The sequence below is a fragment of the Centropristis striata genome, chromosome 19 (genome assembly GCF_030273125.1).
Source record: "Centropristis striata isolate RG_2023a ecotype Rhode Island chromosome 19, C.striata_1.0, whole genome shotgun sequence".
Lineage (NCBI taxonomy): Eukaryota > Metazoa > Chordata > Actinopteri > Perciformes > Serranidae > Centropristis > Centropristis striata.
This window is the reverse complement of record NC_081535.1, coordinates 2,092,422-2,106,843: the sequence shown is the minus strand read 5'-3', so window position 1 is coordinate 2,106,843 and position 14,422 is coordinate 2,092,422. Positions and strand designations below refer to the sequence as shown.

The 14,422-nt window shown below is 40.0% G+C and overlaps 2 protein-coding genes across 2 annotated transcripts in view; both read left to right on the top strand.

Annotated features, from left to right (window-relative positions):
* LOC131992895 (collagen alpha-3(V) chain-like) overlaps nucleotides 1-4,527 on the top strand; it is a 55,462-nt gene extending 50,935 nt beyond the window's left edge. The window contains exons 5-6 of the mRNA XM_059358606.1: nucleotides 3,116-3,250; nucleotides 4,411-4,527. Coding sequence (XP_059214589.1) covers nucleotides 3,116-3,250; nucleotides 4,411-4,527 — 252 coding nt within the window. The remainder of the gene's footprint in view (nucleotides 1-3,115; nucleotides 3,251-4,410) is intronic.
* The window catches only part of LOC131992894 (uncharacterized), a 33,133-nt gene continuing 22,997 nt past the window's right edge, over nucleotides 4,287-14,422 (top strand). Inside the window, exon 1 of the mRNA XM_059358605.1 lies at nucleotides 4,287-4,491. The gene's annotated coding sequence lies outside the window, so the exon portion shown is untranslated. The remainder of the gene's footprint in view (nucleotides 4,492-14,422) is intronic.

Genomic DNA, 14,422 nt, shown 5'->3' with positions numbered 1-14,422 from the left:
ATGCAAAGAAATCCCTCAACCACAGCCTCCATTACCTCCCAGTGTTAAAATTACAGAGGAACCCTGATGAGTGTTTAGACAGAAGATGAATCAGCATCTCCAGCCAACATCAGGACATCTCACTTCACTTAAAGCTCAAATAGAGAACATTTGTGCCTTTTTAAATGTCTAAAAAAGACCTGAGACCTTTGTTATATATTTAGTTAGCCTGTTATTGTTCAAAGAGCTTTCTGGTGGTTGTGGGCAGTCCTCCTGCAGCAGTCTCTCCCAGCTGCAGAGCCGGAGGGGATGTTAACCCCTTAGCGCCCAGTCTGCAAATTGCTAACAGGCTAACAGTTAGCTCTGTAGCAGTACAGTGTGTATGTGCTAACAGGCTAACAGTTAGCTCTGTAGCAGTACAGTGTGTATGTGCTAACAGGCTAACAGTTAGCTCTGTAGCAGTACAGTGTGTATGTGCTAACAGGCTAACTGTTATATATATAGAGGCATCTGGATTTGTTCTTACACCAGATAAAGTAGATTCTCCGTCGTCTTGTTTCCCTGGTGACAGAGTTTTACTGAGCTCTGAGGACGGAGAACCTCCAGCTCAGAGGTGGTGACAGACTGTTCTCCGGATGATCTTTGGTGTTAGGAAACATGAAACCATCATCACTGTATCTGCTTTTATCTAGAAGTCTATATGTAATCCACTGTTGCAGAACGACACGGACACATTGAGCTTTATATTCATGGCTTTATTTTAAGACCAAAGTAGGATATAGACCATATATAAATAGTGTTTGTAGTGGCGTCTGGTTGGTTTGTGTCCCGTTGGAAGCATCAGTTCATTGTTCCACTCTTAGTCTCCATCTTGTTTCTGATCTGGGGATCGGACCATATCTGGACTGTGGAGGAGGAGAGGGATGTGATCACTGACTACAGCCTCTCTACACCTCAACCTGACCCACTCATGTTAGCTGACTCAAAATGACAAAAAAATAAAAAATACAGAATCGCCCAAAAAATGACAAAAAAGACACAAAATGACAAAAAAGACACAAAATGACCCAAAAAGACATAAAACCAGCCATATATGGCCCAAAAATGACCCAAAATGACCAAAAAAAGACAAAATGACCAAAAAAAGTCTACAAAAAGACACAAAATCACCCAAAAATGACACAAAATGACCAAAACATGACACAAAATCAACCAAAAATTACACAAAATTACCAAAAAAAATGACATAAAATGGCCAAAAAAGGCACAAAATTACAAAAAAATTACAAAAAAGACTGCACTGCACTGAAATGAATGGACTAAAATGCTTTTGCAGCCATTAGCGCCCCCTGCTGGAATTTTCGGTAGAATGCAGCTTAAAGCACTTCCTGGTTTGCCTCCCTGCTCAGACCAGGAGGTTGCCGCCTGATATGAATATGTATTTGGTTGCCATAGTTACACATAGGGCTGGGCTATATGGACCAAAAGTCATATCCCGATATATTTAGGCTGAATATCAATATACGATATATATCACAATATTTTTATCGCAAAGTGAGAGCAAATGTTTGGTCAAAGCCAAATATGACATGTTTTATGTTTTCTGTCATCTGTGTTTGGTTTTTAGAGCAGCCTGTAACATAAATCCTGACCAGTCGCCACGAAAATTAGTCTAAATTCCTCCTACAGGAGAAAATGCCGCAGATGTCTGTGTTTAGAGGACATGTGTGCAGTTTGATCTATTTTTAGAGTATTTCTGGAGAGGTGCCTGAGGTTTGGATTTCTGCAGAAAACATGAAACATTATCATTTTTATATACAGCAATGCATTTCTGCTTTTAATAAAGAAAAACATACTTCTCACATGGCGCTCCTTGGAACACTTAGGTCTCTTTTTAAAGTCTCCCTGGGTTTGATTTAAAAAATGAGAGATCAAACAGCTTCATTAAATGAATTACAACCTTCAATATTACCTTTCTGATGTGTTCCAGCAATCTGGATTAAGACAAAATGAGCAATTTATATTCCAATATTACAGATTTATTTGATTCTAAGTAGTTGGTTTGTGGCTTCACACACACACACACACACACACACACATTCTTGGACAGTTTGAGGTTTTTAAATGTCTTCTGATGTTTTATTTATCATGTTTTGTTAAATAATCTGCTGGTTCCACTGGAGGATCTGTCATCACTGCATGAAAACTTCATATCTGCAGATGTTTGATGTTGTTATATGGAAAGAAATTTATTTTGTATCTTTGAGGGAAATGTTGAAAGGAAAGTCAAAGTTTTTATTGGCTAAAAATATTAGGTTTTATATGTTTTTGTTAGTTCAAGAAAAACAAACTGTGAGCAACAAATTGCACCAAAAGACCTGATGTATCAAATATGATACAAATTAGAATTCATATATGCAAATTGATATATATATATTAAATGTGTAAGCAGGTTCAATAAACACTCCAATATTTGACGTAGAGCCAAATATTCAGGGTGTGCAATGCCTCAATATCCGTTGCGTTGTACATCAAACATCAAATGACATCATTTTTCCATGTTCTACATCGGGGGGGGGGCAACCTTTACTAACTAAAGAGCCACTGTTGGCCAAAAAAAAGAGAAAATTGCGAAATGGAGCCGCAAACCTTACATTGAGCCTAAAATGAAAATTAAACAGCCTAATAAGTCTAAATGAGCCTACCAACATTATTAATAGTCATATTGAGCATTTATTAATATGATTTTGAAAACTAGTCTATCTAGGGGAACTCAAAACTAAACTCAAAGTTGACAAAACTTAAAAAATAAGGTGCCGGGCCGGAGACTTTCGGAAGCTATGAAGCACAATTTAGTTAGTAAAACTTTTTTAATATGCTGTAAAAAGGCTATACAATTTAACAATTGAGGAATACAAATGGTTTTGGTCTACAACACTGACAAATGAAAATTTTAATGTAAAAATATGTATATCATTTTTTTGTCTCAGCCACTGGGAGCCCCTGCAGGCCGCCTAAAGAGCCACATGAGGCTCTGGAGCCACAGGTTGACCACCCCTGGTCTACATGAAGAGCATTAACGTCTTCACACTGTGTGCATTAGCGCTCTGATTGTGTTTAATGTTTCCGTCTGCAGGGTCGTCTCCGCCAGCTGAGCTTCCTGATGGGCGACCCGGACGGCGCCCAGCACCACTGCAGCCTCCACCCGCCCCGCTGTGGAGAGACCGCCCCCAAGCCCCCCCGCTCGCCACGCACCAACTACGCCCTGGAGGTGAGGAAACACGGAGGGAAAAGAAAACAAGACATCAGGGAAATTCCTCTCATTTCCACCAGTGAACTGAACTCTCAGCGTTGCTGCTGTGACTCATGTTAACAGCTCTGAACTGCACAAAACATGAAGCTCACCAAGTATTTTCTTCCTCTATCTATCAATAGTATCTTAATTATCTTGTTTTGAGTACAATTTACCTACTGACCATAGCTTTATGTGCTTATTTTAAGAATATGTGTCTTTTTGGAACTAAAATGAGTGAATAACCTCTTCACAGGGATTTCAGTCTTGACTAAAGCACTAAAAAAGACACAAAATGACCAAAAAAGAGACAAATAGACAAAAAATAGACACAAAATGACCAAAAAAATATACAAAAAGACACAAAATGTACAAAAAAAGACACAAAATGACAAAAAAGGACAAAAAAAGACACAAAATGACTAAAAAAAGACACAAAAACACAAAAAATAGACACAAAATGACAAAAAAAGAGACAAAAAGACTAAAAAAGACAAAAAATGACCAAAAAAGACACAAGATTACTAAAAAAAAACTCAAAATGACAAAAAAGACACAAAATGACCAAAAAAGACACAAAATGACCAAAAAGACACAAAATGACCAAAAAAAAGACACAACAAAAGACACAAAATGATCAAAAAACTCACACAAAAAGACATGAAAAGGATTCAAAAATGGACAAAATAGCCCCAGACTCTATAGAGTTAAGACATCATTGTTTTTCCAGTGTCTAGATATTTTGACTTACTTAAAGAATTCTTACAAAGAAACATTTACTTTCTGCACTGGCAGATAATTTGACTTGTTTCAAGCATGTATTTACTTATTTCTAGTTATTTATTTCTCATTAATTGTCAGTTTGTTTTTGCAGTGTGACTCGTCACTGAGGGCTTTAAGGTGAAAGCAGGTTTCCTGTTGAAGCTCAGACATTCAGACTCCTGCGGTTAATACTCAGATCTTCTTATATGCAATGAATCATGATAAAAGATCATCAGAGGATTTAGAATAAAAACTGCACTGACTCCTGTGGTTTTGATCCAGTCTGGTGGATTTAACAACTCTGGATGTTTAGCTGATCATCACTTCAGCTCTTTATTTTTACATTTAGAAACTGTCCCTCTTCTGTTTCCACACAGAATATTCTGCTGTCCTCAAACGACCTGGAGGACCTGTTGGGGGACCCCGAGGACGAGTCCTTCCTGAGCTCCGCCAGGACTGTGAGTAGATCTTTGGGCTCCTGCTGTGTGTTTTAAAGCCGAGGTGTTAAAAACAAACAGAAACAGTTGCCTGGTTTCCCAGCTGTAGTCTGTAGGAGGGTGTGGCCAGCTGACCGGTCGTCATGGTGATTAGATCCAGCTGTGGACAGGCAGGCGGCTACACCAACCACTGGTCTGGTTTCTGCTGGCTTCATTTTCTTTAATCAGTCTTTGTCTGTAAAACCACCAAGAGTCTGTTATTAATTAGTGTGTGTGTGTGTGTGTGTGTGTGTGTGTGTGACCCCGGAACAAAAACATCCAAAAAAGCTGGTCGCACTAGCCCGTGGCTTTAGCCAGTCACATTAGCCGGTCACATTAGCCGGTGGCAGAATCCGGTCACACTAGCCGGTGGCAGTGGCTGGTCACATTAGTCGGTTGCACAGTAGCCGGTTGCACATTAGCCGGTCACATTAGCTGGTTGCACATTAGCCGGTCACATTAGCCAGTTGCACATTAGCCGGTCTTATTAGCCGGTCACATTGAACGGTGGCAGTAGCCGGTCACATTAGCCTGTGGCAGTGGCCGGTCACATTAGCTGGTGGCATTAGCTGGTCACATTAGCCAATCACATTAGTCGGTCGCACATTAGCCGATCACATTAGCCGGTCTTATTAGCCAGTCGCATTGAACGGTGACAGTAGCGGGTGGCAGTAGCCGGTCACATTAGCGGGTGGCAGTAGCCGGTCACATTAGCCGGTGGCAGTAGCTAGTCGCATTAGCCGGTCGCAGTAGCCAGTCGCACATTAGCCGGTCGCACATTAGCCGGTTGCATTAGCCAGTCGCACATTAGCCGGTCACATTAACTGGTCACATTAGCCAGTCACATTAGCCGGTTGCCCGTTAGCCGGTCACATTAGCCAGTTGCAAGTTAGCCGGTCATATTAGCCAGTTGTATTAAATTGTGGTAGTAGCCGGTCACATTAGCCGGTCAAATTAGCTGGTTGCACGTTAGCCGGTCATATTAGCCAGTTGTATTAAATTGTGGTAGTAACTGGTCACATTAGCCGGTCACATTAGCCGGTAGCTGGTAAGTATAGCGATGGCACCAAGTGTCAAACTGAGGTCAACAGAAAGGGCGCCATATTCACCTGCTGAAAAGCACCCATGAAGTCCTATCAGACACCAAAATCGATTTTTAAGCATAGCTCGATTAAACTGTGCATGTAAACACACTGTGAGTGTTGAGTGTCTTCTTGCCGGTCTTTGTTGTGGTTCTGGTTCTAAGTGTTCCTCTGGGTTCTGAAGCTTAACGTCTGTTTTCATTAATTATAGTGAGGGCACATTTTTCATGGTTTTAATATGTAAATGAACAATTACGGAATTTATTGGTGTTGTTGTTTTGGATGTTACACAATAGGTTAAAAAAATATGAAAAAACAACAAAACCAAAAACCAAAGAGGGATTTAAAACTCAACCACTGTGTAATTTTACTCTTCTTGTTTAATTATTCATGGTGTATAATCACTGGTTGTATTTCTTCTCACTACATTCCACATCCACAGCCGGAGTATTTCTGAGCTCTGTTCTGGGGATCATTGTGGTCTTTTCTACTGTATTTTCTCAACTTTTCTTAGACTTTATGCTTTTTCTTAGTTGGTCGGACAAAATAAGACATTTGAAGCTGTCACTGTCTGTTTTTAACAGCAATGAAAACAAATGTCAGAGCAGTGGATACATTAAATAAAAAGGAAAATGACTGTTGGTTGCAGCCCTGATCATTATACAATGAAAACAAGTGATGAGCTGCTGCTGCTTTCTATTCACTTCCTATGAAAAGTGTTCAATCAGCCAATGGTGAAAAACAGACAAGTAGTATGAATGACTAAGTTGAAATAATACAGTCATGGACAAAAATTATTAGACCATTTTTTTCTTCAAATTCTTTGTTGTTCATTTAAATGTCTGGTACAACTAAAGATACATTTGTTTGGACAAATATAATAATAACAAAAATGTTTAATTTAAGAGCTGATATCTAGACATTTAACATGATTTTATTGATACTGATTTTGGTTATTATCAACAAAACCATGGAAAATGGATAGATAAACGATTGCATTAAATTGAAACTTGAAGTTCCTCTGGCGTGCATCTTCTGCTGAGACCTGTATCTCAATTTGATAATGGATGCAACAAAAAAGTCCCTATAAAACTGACAAGACACGAAATGGATTAAGCTGATTTGACTCATTCTGAAGTCATATTGCTCACTGGTTACCACTTAAGATTGATTCCTTAATTATGGCCACGGGGCAATCGCACCGAGCACTATTGTTATACTGTGGATCTTTTCTTCTTCCTCTTCCGGACACAATTTCGAATTGCAGGACTAGTTGCGACACGAAAAACTGCCCAAAATTTTGCATTGAAGTGAATGGGAAAGCTGAAAAAAAATTAGTGAAAAAGAACAATAATTGGAGATTTTTAAACGTCTACTTCTCCGGCATAATTTCACCTAGAGACTCCATTTAAACTTTAAACAGTAGACACAAGTCTTGTGTATCGGTGTATTAATCCACGTTTCGATAGGTCATATAGTTTTTTATCAATCCCTGTTCAAGGACCATGATCATTTTTGGAGAAATTCTGAGATTATAATGGGTGTGTATTGCAGGGAATGTTCGTGTGTGACATCATCGCCAGAGTGTAGAGGGAGAGAAAAAACTGTCAAAAATAAATTTGAAAACTGCGCTCCAGGCCGCAAATTCCACTCTACAGAAATAATTTATACATAGAAACGTAGGAAAATTAGTCTTCTCCCTCACAATCCTCTGGTAAAGCTGTCAGAGTTATAGTTTGGGCGTAGGACGCACAGATGATCCACCAACACCACCAACAGCCTCATTGGCTCCCATATTAAAAACGCAGGGAGATTTCTGAAAAAGGGAGATGTAACAGTTTTTTTAGATCGCTCTAACAAAGCTATTTTTTCATTTTTCTTTAAAAAAAAACATATGTAGATGTTCAGGAAGAACTCAGGACGCTCAAAGTGAAGTCGGATCAATGATAGGTATTATGGTTTAGCCAAAAATGCTTTCTGTTCGAGGCCAGAAATTCCACTCTGTCCACCTCTGGCTGCTGTCACTGTGCCGGAACATTCAGGTGGCAGTTCATTTTAATGTTAATTAATGTTGATTGCTTTGATCTGATTGGTCGACCGCAAAGCCTTTGATGCTTTGATGTGATAACAGTTACAGATACATGCACGCACACTCCTTCAGATACACATGCTTCACACACACACACACACACACACACACAGGTAACTTTATGTGATTTTTGTTACACACACACACACACACACACACACACACACACATGCGCGCGTAAGCACGCACATTCCGATACACATGTTTCACACACACACATTTTGAGGTTAAAGGTCATAGGTTGCTGTATAAATAAATACTTGTAAAGGAATGCTTGTTGTAGGTGTGCTCCTTGAATATTATATAGTATCATAACATTACTAGTATTAATTGTTTGAAATCTCTGAAGAATCTCATCATAGTGTACACACACTGGCAATAGCCCCCTTGGCCCTTTCAGAATTTCCCCAGAGGAAATTTTCTAGTGTTAAATATCCATTTTCCAAAAGGAAGTAATGATAACATTCAGTTCTGTGTTTAGAAGTTGAATTGATGATAAAAAGTAATTTCACTTAAATCCTCAATGAGCGAGCTTCTACATTCTGTTGTGTTATGACTGAACATGCTGCAGTTTAATCTTTCAGACCAAACAGAATAAAGTCCTTATGGTCCAAATACATATGGTTGTTTACACTGGCACTCTCAGAATAAACCATGTTTCTGGAATCTGCACATGCATGGAAACAAAGTGAAGGCAGCGTGCTTGGAAAGGAAGGAAAAGCAAAGCTGGTTTGAATTTGCATTTGTTAAACGTCTGAAGTAATGAGCTAGACCTGGTTCTGGTTCCAGTCTACAGTAGTGTCCTGTAGTAGAGGAGAACAGTGCCGTGCCAGCTCCAGCAGGCACACAGTGTATCCATCAGGATGGCATCAGGATGCCTCAGTGATGATGTAGCGCCGCAGACTTCTCCTGCTGGTTTCAGTTGTGGAGAATGTTTTGAGGAACAAGCTGCTCCAGATCTGTCTAATAGTTAGAGAAACCTCCTGCATCTCCTTCTCATTATCTGTCTCTCTCTTCATCTGCTTTTATTTTTCTCTCTTTTATTGTGTCTGATTCTGTCTCGTCTGTCTGTCTGTCTGTCTCTGTCTGTCTCTGTGTCTGTCTGTCTCTGTGTCTCCACGATTAGCTCCACCTTTAGCTCCACCTTTAGCTCTGCGCTTAGCTCCACGTTAGCTCCATGCTTAGCTCCACGTTTAGCTCCACGTTTAGCTCCACGCTTAGCTCCACGCTTAGCTCCACTATTAGCTCCACGTTTAGCTCCACGTTTAGCTCCATGTTTAGCTCCACGCTTAGCTCCACGTTTAGCTCCACGTTTAGCTCCACGTTTAGCTCCACGTTTAGCTCCACGTTTAGCTCCACGCTTAGCTCCACGTTAAGCTCCACGCTTAGCTCCACGCTTAGCTCCACTATTAGCTCCACGTTTAGCTCCACATTTAGCTCCACGCTTAGCTCCACGTTTAGCTCCGTGCTTAGCTCTGCGCTTAGCTCCACGTTAGCTCCATGCTTAGCTCCACGTTTAGCTCCACGTTTAGCTCCGTGCTTAGCTCTGCGCTTAGCTCCACGTTAGCTCCATGCTTAGCTCCACGTTTAGCTCCACGTTTAGCTCCACGTTAGCTCCACATTTAGCTCCACGTTAGCTCCACGTTGGCTCCACGTTTAGCTCCACGTTTAACCCCACGTTAGCTCCACATTTAGCTCCACGTTTGCTCCACGTTAGCTCCACGTTAGCTCCACGTTAGCTCCACGTTAGCTCCACATTTAGCTCCACGTTAGCTCCACGTTAGCTCCACGTTTAGCTCCACGTTTAGCTCCACGTTTAGCTCCACGTTAGCTCCACGTTTAGCTCCACGTTTAGATCCACGTTTAGCTCCACGTTTAGCTCCACGTTTAGCTCCACGTTAGCTCCACGTTAGCTCCACGTTTAGCTCCACGTTTAGCTCCACGTTTAGCTCCACGTTAGCTCCACGTTAGCTCCACGTTTAGCTCCACGTTTAGCTCCACGCTTAGCTCCACGCTTAGCTCCACGTTTAGCTCCACGCTTAGCTCCACGCTTAGCTCCACGTTTAGCGCCACGCTTAGCTCCACGCTTAGCTCCACGTTTAGCTCCACGCTTAGCTCCACGTTTAGCTCCACGCTTAGCTCCACGTTTAGCTCCATGTTAAGCTTCACGTTTAGCTCCATGCTTAGCTCCACGTCCGGTCTTTCTGTTTTCTTTTCTAGCAACTACTCTGACATGTTTGATCGAGTAAATCTGCTAACAGTTGATCACTGTAATCCACCTGAAATTTATCTCAATCACTAATCGGATCATATAACTACCCAGGCCTAACATAAAGTTTATTTTCTTCTAACCAGTTCAGTGGTAGACGTCTCAACTCCAAGTCCATTCTCAAGTCCTAAGTTGCTAATTGGACTGTATCAATGACCAGCAGGTGAAGAGGCCGTCTTAGCCGGATATCTGTTAACTGAATATTCACCAGAACCCACAAAACATGGCCGTCGCCCCTGGAGGCTGAATTGTCGTCAGACTGATAGCCGATGGGATCTCAGAGTCTTTTTTCTTCTCACTTCTTCTCTCTCTCATTCTGACCACGCTGCTTACACGGCCAGAGGCATCAGCTGGCTAAAGCTAAGGTCAAAGGTCACGGCCAGGTCAGAGTCATCCAGCTGGGTTGTATGAAACTGTTGCAGGCCTGCAGGCTGCTTTTCACCATATTTGACTGTTGATGTGTTCAAAAATCACCACTGAAACTCTTGCCAATGCATTTAGTATTAAACCGTTCTATCCAGTCTGGATTATTAGACTCTGACTGGGCTGCAGCCCTCAACAGGTGAGAGTCTGAGTTCTCTGCAGCTCATCATGTAACAAACAGTGATTGAGGCAGTGATTCTGGACTCAGGCCTGGTTTCTCTGCAGCCTGTTTCTCATTAAACCCTCCCAGAGCAGAGCTGAGGAGGCTCTGGCTCTCCTCACAACCTGAACATTTGAAAGAGAAGAAATAAAACGAGGTTCCTCCATTAGCAGGTCTGTTCCTCCTGGCTAAGGTCTGCTGCTGTCGTCATTGAAGCGGAACCTTTCTCAGCGCGGGGCCACGTTGTTGGGGTTTCCTGACTTTGATGCATGTCCTGTCTGGGGGCCAGCGGGCCCCTGACAGACAGGTGCTCTCTGTAGAGACGGGGCCCTCGCCCGGTTAATCTACTGCTGCTGCAGTCTGCACTAAGATGTTAAACAGTGGTGGAGGTCAGGGACCCAAAATAAACATCAACTCCAGCGTATGTTGAAGGCTTTGAACCCTCATAATGGAAAAACTACTGTATTAGTCACAATCACTTTCTTTTCTAAATTCTACCACTTATGTGTATCTTTAACCCTCTGAGACCACTCGGGACATTTTCAGCCATGTTTGCCAAAACAATAGTGATTTTGTCAATTGATTTTGTCAAGTGATTTTGACAATTTTTTTCAGTGTTTCTGACAATTTTTTTCCTGTTTTTCTGACTATTTTTTTTCTCTTTTTCAGAGTATTTTTTCCCTGTTTTTCTGACTTTTTTTCTGTTTTTCAAAGTCATTTTTTTCAGTTTTTCTGACTATTTTTTTCTCTTTTTCAGAGTATTTTTTCCCTGTTTTTCTGACTATTTTTTTCTGATTTTCTGACTAATTTTTTTCAGTTTTTCTGACTAATTTTTTTCCTGTTTTTCTGACTTTTTTCAGTTTTTCTGAGTAATTTTTTTCCTGTTTTTCCGACTTTTTTTCAGTTTTTCTGACTATTTTTCTTTTTAATTAAATCTAGAAAAAAGCATGTTGAACGCTTAAGATAAGAAATTAACTCTTAAAACAATAATTTAAATTAAAGTGACCAGAGGGTCAAATCTTTTTAGCAATGATGAAATGCTGAACATTTCTTCCTTCTACCTTTCCAGATGTAAAAAATGTTTCTTTTTTATAATTGTAAATCAAATCATTTCAGACTTTTGGTCTTAAGACATCATTTTATGGAGCAGATAATTGAACCAGCTGACTAACTGCAGCCCTACAGTTTTTATTCTCCTAAATGATGTGTAGAAATGTGGATTCTCCTGCATATACAGTCAGCCTGTGTGTGTCAGAGAGAGGGAGAGATGGAGCATGACACAACTTGTGTTTGATTTGTTTTTTTACCACAAGAGTGAATCCAGTTTGTCTGACGGCTTTTAGCTTTATAAATAGTTATAACACGACTTACACTGGATCCCTAAAGCTGCATCTGTCAGACACACACACACACACACACACACACACACACACACACACACCCCTCTGGTCATAATATTCCTTGTTCCATATCAAGTGTTTCCACTCGGTCTCTGGAGACGCCTCTTTCATAAAACTTGTCAAACAATGACGGGCTGAGAGGAAAACAAAGAGGTGGAAAAAAATGATCCATCATTCTGACACTTCTCCATGACTCCGTCAGTCCTCAAGGGACCAGGTTTATTATATATATATATATGTATATATATGTATATTCTAGAGCAGGAGGGGCTTATTAAATGAGTTTACCGTAGGTGGAGTTTTCATGTCCTAGCAAAGTTTTAGTGTTTAGTGAGTCGTGTTTCCTTATTTACATGTGGAGTAAACACAAACTTCAGCTTTGTCAAGTTGTATTTCTGCCCACCTAGACACTGCAAAAAACATGAAGCTAGCCAAGTATTTTCTTCTTATATCTAGCAATAGTATCTTAATTATCTTGTTTTGAGTATAATTTGGCTACTGACATACATACTAACGTGTCTTTTTGTATGAAATATTGGTTCCACTTGAGAGTTTGCATGTAGTTTAAATTCTATTTCAAAAGCAAACATTTTTTTTGTAATTTTTGTCTGTGTTTCTTGTGTGTTTTTAGTGTGTTTCTGTGTGTTTTTTGTATGTTTTTTATTCATGTTTTTTTGTAATTTTGTGTGCGTTTTTGTTTTGTGTTTTTGTGTTTTTTTTCTGTGTCAAAATGTTGATCCAGTAAGTCAAAATGACTTGATAATAATGAGGTTGAGCTGAAAAAGATGATAGCAGCATGACATGGTGATCATTATTTAAATTGCATATACAGACAGAATGAAAAAGAGTCAAAAACTAACAAAGTAGACCCAAACTACAAAGGGTTAAACTATGTACGTTATGCAGTGGCAATTTCAATTTTGTTGTTTGTCGCCTATATAATGACAATAAAGGCGGTGATTTGATTTGATTTGATCGATTTATTAAGATTGTTGTAAAAGCTGTTGGTGCTCTCTGTGATGATGCAGCTGAACTGGTTTGGAAGCTGGCTGGTAATTCTCTCATCACTAAATCTTCCCCATTACACATAATTACCTGATACATTGTTGATACAACAGTTTTGATTAGAGAGGCTTGAAGGAAGTCTTTTAATCTTCATGGCATTTTGTTTTGTGTATTGCTAAAAGTTGTAGTTTGATCCGGAACAATATTAATTCCACTGAATTTAAACATCAAAGCCTGTGTGCAGGTGTTGATGAATATAACAGCATTTTCAATTATCTGATTAAGTTTTGTAGCAAACAAACTAGACGTGACATTTTTACTTTTCTCTATGGAATACCAATTGTGAAAACTGCCCAAAATTTTTGCATTGAAGTGAATGGGACGGCCGGAAAAAAATGAGGGAAAAAGAACAATAATTGTAGATTTTTAAACGTCTACTTCTCCGGCATAATTTCACCTAGAGACTCCATTTAAACTTTAAACAGTAGACACAAGTCTTGTGTATCGGTGTATTAATCCACGTTTCGATAGGTCATATAGTTTTTTTATCAATCCCTGTTCAATGACCATGATCATTTTTGGAGGAATTCTGAGATTATAATGGGTGTGAGAAAAAACTGTCAAAAAATAAATTTGAAAACTGCGCTCCAGGCCGCAAATTCCACTCTACAGAAATAATTTATACATAGAAACGTAGGAAAATTAGTCTTCTCCCTCACAATCCTCTGGTAAAGCTGTCAGAGTTATAGTTTGGGCGTAGGACGCACAGATGATCCACCAACACCACCAACAGCCTCATTGGCTCCCATATTAAAAACGCAGGAAGATTTCTGAAAAAGGGAGATATAACAGTTTTTTTAGATCGCTCTAACAAAGCAATTTTTTCATTTTTCTTAAAAATAGCATATGTAGACGTTCAGGAAGAACTCTCAAACGAACGCTCAAAGTGAAGTCGGATCAATGATAGGTATTATGGTTTTGCCATAAATGCTTTCTGTTCGAGGCCTCTGATTGGTCGAATCCACCTAGCCACCTGGTTGCTTAGCTACCAAAGCAGAGGCAAGCACACAATCAAAATTTCTTTAGAAATTTTCTAGTTTTATTATTATTAGACCGATAGCCAATGGGTTCTGAGATTGTCTCCTCTCTGAGTCTTTTCTTCTCACTTCTTCTCTGTTTCATTCTGGCCAGAGGCATCAGCTGGCTAAAGCCAAGGTCAAAGGTCACGGCCAGGTCAGAGTCATCCAGCTGGGTAGTAAAGCAACAGAGTGACAGGTTAACATGTGTTCACCTCTTAGAGGGATATGAACTTCTCCTACTAGACTATCATTACTGTCATTGTGGAGCTCTGGATATCATCTGGCTGTCAGAGAGACGATTCTCTCTGTGTTCAGATGAAAAGCTGATATCATTCCTTCACTGTCAGAACTAGAATCAATGGTTCTCTATGTTACATTCCTGGCATGTTCTCTACGTCGGCCAAAA